Raw genomic sequence first — 10511 nt, 5'->3', positions numbered from 1 at the left:
AGGGCACTTCCTGATTGGAGAACCTCTAACGGCATCACCTGATATTCACCAATCAAGGCGACGCACAGGGTTACTCACTCGGTGGAAGCGGATCGAACAACTACGAAAGGAATTCTGGACACGTTGGAGCCACGAGTACTTACATGAGCTACAGAATCGATCGAAGTGGACAAGAAGTTGCAAAACAGTAAAGATTGGTGATCTGGTTATAATAAAGGAAGACAACATCGCTCCGTTGAACTGGCCCCTGGGACGCATCGTAGCAGTCCATCCTGGTAAAGACGGCGAGATCCGAGTGGCAGAAATACGGACAACATCCGGCAATATAACTCGTGCCATACATCGACTGGCGGTGCTACCAATCAACGATAAGAAGGAAGAAACCGACCTCTATAAAAAAAAAAAAAAAAAAAAAAAAAAATGCTTGTCTTAACAATGGTACTCATCTGGGTGATACCCGGACTGACTCTGCCCACACCCCCTCCACCTGAAAGGAAGGCTAATAACCCGGTTGTCATCACACCAATCAACAACGTAAGCGGGACCATCATAGAAGCCACTGATAGGATATCAATCAAATCTGCCGAAGTGACACTCATCACATTTTTTGATCTCAGTCAGCTGGCCCGAGAGATCGAGACGGTCAAACGAGGCGTCCAAACTATAAAACAATGGTGCCCAACGGCTTACGAGGTCTGTCCCACGATCATACAAACATTGCAACAGGAAGTGGCAGAAATCCAAGATGCTGATCAGTTAATGCATCATCAACGGCAAAAACGCGGAGCACTGAACATCGTTGGAAATATCGCGAATGGGCTGTTCGGAGTACTCGATGATCAGTACGCCAAACGGATAGAAGAAATTATTGGTAAACTAAGAACCCAAGAAAGCATCTCGCATAAAATAGTAGAGAACCAGACGTCAGTTCTGGATACCACCATCAACATTATGCGGAGGACGACGATCGAAACGCAGAAGAGGATGCAGGACCTAGAAGCCAGCCTGGCCAGAATCAAGGTGAGAAGCCATGCGGCTGATCGGTATCTGCCACATGCAGTTTCAGAGTTGGTCGTCGTGGCAAGTCACATTCGTCGAGTTCAGGATGCTGTATTAAATGTGCTAATCGGGGCACACGAAGTAAAATTGAGCCCTGCATTGGTGTCGGTAGAACAAGTGAAACAGGTGATCACAAAAATACAAACACACCTTCCACCGGGAAGACGATTACCCATCACAAGTGAGACAGCACGAGACTTATATCGACTGGCGACCACAAGGGTACAAGAAACCGAGGACTTACTAATGTTCCATACGAGTGTTCCATTAGTCGAAGAAGACGAATTCACAGTATATCGGATGGAGTCAATTCCACAAATAACGAGAGAAGGCCTGGTGATAACCAAGACGGAAACAAAATATCTAGCAGTCGATGATCATCGGAAACACCACTTTGCGATCAATCAAGAACACCTCAGTCAGTGTATCAGCGGGCGAACGGAAATAAGGTATGCGAGTTTAAGCAAACACTATTGGGCCCGGACGCCCATCAACTCCCTTGTACGATGGCGGCACTATCAAGACATCGGGCAAGGGAATGTAAGCCAGAACCAATCAAGGGGACCAGTTATTGGGTTCAATTAACAGAGCAGAATGAATGGATCTTTGGGACAACGAAGCCAATAACAATGACCTATGTATGCTCGGACGAAAAAGATCAAATCATCATCGACGGCGTAGGCAAGCTGACAATCAGGCAAGATTTTGTGATCCAAAGCCCGACCATTACATTGTTGGGGCGGGCGCAGTTTAACTCATCAGGAACAATAAGGATGTCAGGAAGTTACGTTCACGAGTGGCCATCACATGAAAAAATAAGGACAACAGAAGGACAGTTGGAAGCAACATTAGATCAGCTAGACCAACTACATGCAGAGGTGCAGGGGTTAAAAACATGGACAAAGCAAGCACAGGAAGAGGTGGACAACGAGGCAGACTGGAATCTGGTTCATCAATATTCCGGAGTAATAATGTCAGGAGTAGCAATCCTCATAGCCGCATGGGCAGGGTACACGCGGTGTGCCCGGAAGGACACCTCAGCAACCCATCACCGGAGGACGACAATAACCCAAGGAGAAGAATTCCAGCTGGTCGAACAACGACCCGGGCTGGCCATGTTGGCAAGAGATGGACACCACAAGAGATTTGAAGTGTACGATCCAGAGACTCCACAGTAAAAGGCAAGCAAGACATACATAGTTATAAGAAGGGTTTATTAAATTAAGGTAATCTTAAGAAGCTTCTCCATCACTGGTACCCATCGAGGAAGCACCACTATTAGTAGAAAGGTTGTCATCACTGCTCCAAGCGGAACGACGAGAGAGGCGCCGTCGGGCAATACGGCCAAACGGTCGAAACTGGACAATAATGAGATCGCGATCCTCCATTCCCAGAGAGGCGGGGGTACCGCGGCGAGGAAGAATGCGGCCATAGTACCAGAAGTGAAGATCAGAGCAGCGTAAGCGGAGGCTGCGACAATATTCATCCATGAACTCCTGGATGTTGGAGTCCCGCTCATGACAGGTCCATTTCATACGGCCATAATAAGGACCAATAACTCGAAAGAAGAGCAACGACATGATCAACGAAGATACGAAGAGTGGTGCAAAAAACGAACCAGCAGCCCCTATTATTGAATACTTCAATGGGGGGGGGGGGGGAGAATGTTGGCACCTAGTGCCAAGACCTACTAATCAATCAAGATGCATCAGCAGGTCACAATACATGGCACCTAGTGTCATCAAGATGCATCAGCAGGTCAGAATGTATGTTGGCACCTAGTGTCATCAAGATGCATCAGCAGATCAGCATATACAAGCATCAGACCTACTAGCCTATTAATTTTGTAACTCTAAGCATAAGCCAATACCCAACTCGGCAAGCCGAAACTAGCCAGCGATGCCGAAATGCGTGTGGAAAACAGTACGTGAACAAACAACCCCTGAGTCAGCAGACTCAGAGGTGGGTGACCCTGGCATTAACCTTAGTATTAGCACGTCCAGAACCTTGACCTTTCTTAGATTTAATGATGTATAATTTAGCATCTTATATAAGAGGTATTCTTCTGAAATAAAGACAGTTCCGAAATCAGAGTCAATCGTTGAAACTCCGGCACTTAAACTCAGCCTACATCACGTGATCCTGTGTAAAACGATTCACAAGTAGGACCCGCGGCATACCAGTCTACTCCGAGTGTTGCTCCCGTGAAACGGACCGCCAGTAGACCCCGCGTTCTCTAACTACTCCGAGTGTTGCTCCCGTGAAACGGACCACGAGGAGATCTCGCGGCATACCAGTCTAGCTCGAGTGTTGCTACCGTAAAACCGGACCACCAGCCGACCCCGCACTATCTAACCTACTTCGAGTGTTGCTCCCGTGATACGGACCGCCAGTAGGATCGGCCGATAAGGGATCAGCCGAATCACCATCCCAACGGTGCTTGAGGAAAACCCTACCGAGGACTTCAAGCACGCAACCGCAATTCCAGCCTGATCACAGCAAGCGTCTGGCCAACCCGAGCAGTCCCTTGCAGAAACCAGGTAAATTTAGTCAGACTATTTACGTTCCTTGACTACGACTCCGGGACCTACCGCTACTCCCGCGAGTTCAAGTTTGACCTAGTTGCCGCATAACGCTCTACGGACGAACAGCTGTTTTGCCCAAATATGTATGATACATTTTTTCTGCGAAGTTGGTTCAAGGGTGCTGCCAAATGCGAATAATTTGGAATAAAATTGCAATAATAGTTTACTTTACCCATAAACGCTTCCAATTGTTGCAAATTCTCAGGAGGCTTTAGTTGTTTTACAGCTTCTAGTCCTGAAGTATCTGGAAGAACACCGTTTGCGGATATTCTTCTTCCCAAATGTTCAATTTCATCCTTGAGGAAAAAGCTTTTCTTCATTTTGCATCTAATACCGTTGTCCTGAAGAATACTAAGAACTTGATCGAGTCTTTTCAAATTTTCTGCCCTAGTCGGTGCTAAGATGATGATGTCATCAAGATAGTTCCCGCAACCTTCTATTCCTTTTAGGAGTTGTTCTAGGTATCTTTGAAAGATTGCCGGAGCGCTGGCTATTCCATATGGAAGACGTTGATATTGAAAAAGGCCCAGCGGTGTGTTCACGACCATAATCTGTTTGGACGCTTCATCCAATTCCATTTGTAGATAGGCCTCTTTAAGGTCTATTTTGATGAACTGCTTGCCATGACGGATGATGTGAAATAGAGCCTCTTTTGTGGGCAACGGATACTGCTCGATGTCAATTTGTGCGTTGACTGCTTGTTTAAAGTCACCACAAATTCGAATCGCTCCACCTGGCTTAGGTACGAGAACAATTGTGGATGCCCAGTTGCTAAACTTCACCGGTTTCCAAATCCCTGCTTGGACTAATCTGTCTGCCTCTGCCTTAAATTTTTCTATTTGTGCAAAAGGAATTTAACGGCTTTTATAAAACTTCGGTGTTGCTGTCGATTTTCAAATTACACTGGCTTTGAAGTCTTTTATCTCTCCCATTGCGGGCTCAAAAACGTTTATATATTTGTTGTGTATGTCAGTCACATTGACACTGTGCACCTCGTTAATGTTCGATACTGGCATTATATCAAAACCGAATGTTTTGAATAAATCCAAACCAAAAGATTGTTCGAATTTTCCACGTTTGCCACTATTAATATAATTTCTCTTTCTATTTCACCACATTTCGCAACCGTATGCAGCTCCCCAAGCAATGGTATTGGTGTGCGCCCAAATGAGTGCAACACTCGTGAGCGTATGTGTTTGAGTTTATTACGGATGCGGTTGCTCCTGAGTCCATTTAAAATGAAACCCCTTTGTTTAAGATTTCCAGATCAATGACTTTTTTGTTCCTTTCATTTTTGATTAAGCCTGTTACACTGTACACTGCTTCAATCATTTCTATATCGTTTGCTTCGTTTTTATCTTGCCTTTTAACTTGGTCTTGATTTCGCCAATTACTTTTGTCTTGATTTGACATACATACGACGGTAATATGTCCCTTTCTACCAAACTTGTAGCATACGGCATCGCGAAACTTGCACTTTTCTCTTGGATGAGAATGACCACAGCCAGAGCACCATTTTAATGCGTTTTTGTTTGATTTCCTTACTGGCGTTTCTTTTTGATAACTATTAATTGCATTAAGGGGTACATTTTTTTCTATATTTTCTTTTAGCGTTGCTACGGTTTTTGTTGTTGTCTCGTAAGTTTCTGCTATTATGAGCACATCTTCAAGAGTTGGTTGCGTCTTTTGAAAAGCAGATGCGCGAACTGCATTATATGGCGTATGTACTATGATTTGATCGCGAATCATTTCATCTACATAGTTTGACAAACAACCTTCTGCGTTGCACACAAATTCACGAGCATTCTCGAGCGAACCCGCGCATGTCGGCTACCCACTCTCTATGTGTTTGTGAATGTTTCATCTCTCTTTTGAAGAACTCGTAACGAGCTGCAATATGACGTTTGGTTGTGAAATGCTCCGTGAGCTTGTCTGTGAGTTGCTTGTATGTAAATGTGTTCAAATTGCTACTTCCCAAAAGATTTTTTAGAAGTTCAAATATTGATACACCACACCACGAAAGGAAGTAAGCTTTTTGTTTCAGATCTGCACTGACCGAATATACATTGAAATGTTGTGATAATTGTTCCAGATATGACTCCCAGCTTTGTACATCTTTGTCAAATATGTGAAACGGAGGGCATATAGATTCACCCGCGCGTACCGAATCACTCACGCTTGCTGCGGCATTTTTGCTTAGTATATCTTGCATCCAGTTCCGTTGCTGCTCCAATATAGTTGTCGTAAATTCCTGCTGTTGAGCCAGGATTGCTTGTAATAAGTTAGTATCTGTCGGCATCTTGATGAAAATCAACAATTGCGTGATACGCTTTTCTTTTATCCTCGTCGTTAAGATGTTATGTCCATAAGGTAGAGGTCTGTGCTTTCATTCTGAAGTGTGGCTGCGAACTGCCTTTATTAAAGTGTGTATATCTATTTTCGAATTTACAGAGATGCCCATAATGTTGGTGATTACAATCTCTGGTAACGTTAGTATAAGAGGAGATAGTGTAGGTTTTATTGTAAGTATACATATATGACAGATCGAATGTATCGCGGTGAATGGCGATTCTACTGGGCGGACACATTTCAATCCCTCGTATGGACGGATGAAATTTTTTGCCGCGCCCGTATCTATTAAAAGTCTCATATCTACCCCCGCTACTCTTCGTCTGATGACAGGTAGCAGGGATTTTCCCCTAAAAAATTAATTGCGTCCGAAACATATTCATGGATAGCATCGTCACTGACTTCTTGTGCCGCGCTTAAAGCTGCGGCGGTGTCATCTTCGGTTTCGTTCGGGCCCTGAGTAATGTGGTTTACCTTCTGCCTTTTGGGCGGGCCGGATCGATCGGATCCGGCCGGCTTCCTATTTTGGTAGGCCGGCGCTTGAGATGGCTTGAGCAACCTAGACATTGAAGGGTCAACATAAACCGCCGTCGACAATTTCCACTCCAATTAATAAGATATGGAAAGGTGATGATTGGGACAACCCTTTGATGACTTCTAGCCGGCTGGCCGTAGAATATCAATTAGGAAGATTATGTTGGAGGGATGACTATCCCTCCTTATCTGCTGGACTAGAGACTCAGTCAGATTTGTAATAATAAGTGTTTTACGACGGATCGTCGGAGTTTCAATGTAGGAGCGATGGCTCTTTATTTCATAAATGCAAAAACAGAACTGAACTTAAGAACTAACAAAAGTGAGACTCATAGCGGCCACTCCAATGGGCAGTGCTTGCCGGCTATGCACGAGCTTCCGGCCAGACGCTGGGACAGCAATTTGGCCGGAGCGAGCTTTCGGACGATCGGTCATTGCAGTCGCCCGGTTGACTTAGTTAACTACTGCCCCCTTCAGATTAAGGCCGCCCTCGGCCGACCCTATTTGGACAATCATTTCCTTTAGTTGTCCCAACTAGGGATCTCTTGGAATGGGTGACTCGCCAATAAGTGAGGCCGATACAAATCAATGCGCAGCAAACTGCTCCCGCGACTAGCGCTATCTGGTGCGAGCGGTAGTTGTTGACATCTTCCCCAAATCTCTTGATATGCTCCAGGTTACGTTCACTCAAGCGGTGAAGGTATGGGAGGCTGAGAATATTGTGCTCCAGAGAAATGTTCCGGGAAGGCGAGCTGGCTACTCCTGGTGCCCTCTTCTGGGAAATATCATGATTGATATATAGGGTTTCATTAACTGTGGCACTCTCGATGAAGGTGATAAGGTGTGTTCCTTGCAAGTAGATGTAAGTGCCATTGTCCACACTCACGCGAGCCGGGCGATCGTTTATGATGAGGATTCCCTCGTCTACATATGTGATGGGATGCAGATCGCTATGCTGGATGTCGTAGTGCGCAATCCCACCCGGGTGGAGTTCCTGGGCGCAAGATCTTCTCAGCGCCAGTTGGCAAAATGTGACTCCCGATGACATGGAGCAGTTTTTTACCGTGTGGATCTCTCCATCGCAGTCCGCTATGACCTTGTCCTCCAGTCTGAGCATTGTGTCGTGATGTGACACGGGAAAAATTGTAATTTTGACGGAAGCTGACTTAATTTTAGGAAACTTAATAATGAAATGAATAATGTAAGCGGATTGTAAAACTTTAACGGACGCAACGGACAATATATCTTTGATGCAGGTATCTGTGGGCTCCTCTATCCACATACTTTCCAGGTCTGCATGATCTAGTATGCGAGGGACTATATTGATTTTGGCGAGCGCTGTTGCAAGCAATAAATTTTGCAGCTCCATTGTAATCATCCTATTCCGAGATAATAACATCTCGTATAGGTGTCCCGAATCAATTTGGGATTCCTTAGTCGACCTCAGAATTTGATTAAATGTGCTAGTAATGTTATTTATCAGTTCTTGTACTTTACTGTTAATATTGACCTGTCTATTGTTTGCATTAATGAGCTGGAATTCGGTAAGTCGGATTTTTTCAAAATCCTCCGCGTCTGGCGTTCCCTCCACTACCTTTAACGCCGCTCCCAAAAAGTCTAAACTCCTAGCTACTCTATGGTGGAATCTCAGTGACTCGAGTAGGTTACGCAGGTGAGCAACATCTACGCTCAAAAGTTTCTGCATGTGTGACTGGGGAAACATGTGAATCATGTTATTAGTCTCTTCCACCACGCGCCTGTATCCTGAGAGATTGCCGTGTGTCCTACGAATGCAAATTCTTCCCATACTAATATTCGACCATCAATGATGGGAATGTATTTGGCCTGCGAGTAGTCCGTGACGTGTGCCGATGTTAGGGTCAAAAGGAATAACAGAGGTATAGGAGTGAACCTGGAATTTTTGAATTCATTGTAATGTTTTGCAAAATTTAAGAAGCCCACCACCAAGCATATAAATCAAAGCGTAGAATAGCCTAAGTAAACACAATGATAACGACAAATAAAAAATAAGAAAACTTATGCCAAGTGGCTAGGAATAAAAATGTGAAAAAGGTGGTAAAAAATTATCAGACGAATCAAGTCAACATGACCATGCCTCGTCTATCTAAGGTTGTCCTTGTGGACCACCCTCCCCTTAATGCGGACTGTGGTCCCCATGGCCGCTTCTACAACTTTCTCTTCACAAAATGGAGAGAGTTTTTTGCCTAGTCGCCTGTTGGATTTTACTAGGACTTTTTCGCCAACTTCGAACACCCTGTTTTGTCGGGAAGCATTTTCCCTGTTCCTGAGCTTATCTTGGGCGATCCTAATCTTATCCTGAATCTCATACAGTGGTTCTTCCGATTGTGTTTGTATCACGTCGGCCTGCCTCTTGTCGATGACCGAATGGATAGATTTATTGTACCTGGCTGTGGCCAGTAAGATTAGCTCGACGGTGTCACTGATGCCTTTATCAATTTTAAGGCATCTGGCGAGCCCCACCAGAGTGCTGTGGAAGCGCTCCACTTGTCCGCTTGAGGTACTGTGGAGGGGCGGTGCGTTTGAAACGTTAACGCCGAAATGGTTTTCCAGCATGGTCAAAATGGTGGGCGAATTTAACGATGGTTCGTTGTCGCAATATATGACCTTGGTTTTAGGGAAAAAATTCAACAGCAGCAGTAATGCCGGTTTAAGGTCCTCTATGGTTCTAGAGGGAATTGATTGGTCCATGGCAAATTTCGAGAATTTGTCAATGCACGTAAGGAAATGTTTTTTGACCGCGGAGAAAATGTCTATGTGTAGCATTACTCCTACATGAGATGGGAGTGGTGTCTCTGTTTTTGGGGTGTCTGTCATACTTTGCCTTAGCGCATGTCCTACAATTAGCGACTATTTCGCTTGCTAGTTTAGCCATTTTCGGGAAGTAGTACTCGGAGACTACCTGCTACACGTTTTCTTGGGCAGACCTGTGAGCTCTGTTGTGCTCGACAGTGAGAATCTCCCGCCTCTCGTCAATCGCAAAAATATCCGTTAGTCGGTTTTTGCAGTGCCAAAATTTGGTGGCAGGAAATTGCCGAACCAATTTGTCCTGAACCATTGCTATCGTGTGCAAATCGCAATGGATGGCGTTTACGCCTTGAGGAACTATTACGTCCGCGAGCTTCTCCAGCAATGACTCCTCGCAAGAGAAGTCAATGTTATGCCGTCTCTTGTTTCCAAAGAGAACGAAGCTGCGTTTCGACGAACAGCGGGCTTACTCCAGAGTTATCTGGTTTTGGAAGCAATTTAGAGGCTTTTCCGTTAATGGGATAGCGTGGATTAGCGACAGCTCACTGTGAATTGTGGCCGCGCTTGAAAATGCCTCTTCTTCTTCTACAACGTTGAGTTGTTGCCTCGAAAGGGCATCTGCAACGAGGTTGTCTTTGCCAGGCATTTAATGAAACTTGGCACCATACTCGTCGATGCGTTCTTTCCACCTTTCAATTTTCGTATTCGGATTAGAATCCGACACCGCGTAGGTCAGCGGTTGGTGGTCAGTGTAGACATTTATGTCTTTGACCCCATACAGGTAGTGACGCAGCTTTCCTAGTCCCCAAACTATGGCTAACAGCTCCCTTTCGTTGATAGCGTAGTTAACCTCTCTGTCCTTTAAGGTTCTGGAGATCATAGTGATGGGTCGTCCCTTTTGGGAAAGCACTGCGCCAATGCCATATGCCGAGGCATCTGTCGTTAGATCAAATGTCATTTTATAATCGGGATAGCTGAGGATGACATCCTCTGAAGCCAGAATGTTACGCAACTTATGGAAAGCATGTCGTTGCTGCTCGCTAAATTGCACCTGGATATTCTTGGATCTGTGCCTACTGACACTTCCATGCTCCCCTTTAAGTATTTCAGATATGGGCCTAGCTAATGATGCGAAATCTTTGATGAAGCATCGGTGATAACTGGCCAGGCCAAGGAACGATCTCACCTCGAATACAT

At 45.1% G+C, this 10511-nt stretch overlaps 1 protein-coding gene across 1 annotated transcript; it reads left to right on the top strand.

Moving 5' to 3' along the window:
- Window positions 1–435: 435 nt before the first annotated feature.
- LOC123258268 lies at window positions 436–1644 on the top strand. The gene has a single exon (XM_044718138.1). It carries the CDS (start codon window positions 436–438, stop codon window positions 1642–1644), a length of 1209 nt encoding a protein of 402 aa, XP_044574073.1.
- The last annotated feature ends 8867 nt before the right edge of the window (window positions 1645–10511 follow it).

Source organism: Drosophila ananassae (genome assembly GCF_017639315.1).
Source record: "Drosophila ananassae strain 14024-0371.13 chromosome Y unlocalized genomic scaffold, ASM1763931v2 tig00000253, whole genome shotgun sequence".
In the NCBI taxonomy this organism is placed as follows: Eukaryota; Metazoa; Arthropoda; class Insecta; order Diptera; family Drosophilidae; genus Drosophila; species Drosophila ananassae.
This window is presented reverse-complemented; position numbering and strand designations above follow the sequence as displayed.

What these genes read in the sequence shown, in the direction of transcription:
- LOC123258268 (XM_044718138.1), top strand. Translation starts at nt 436, where the DNA reads ATGGTACTCATCTGGGTGATACCCGGACTGACTCTGCCCACACCCCCT.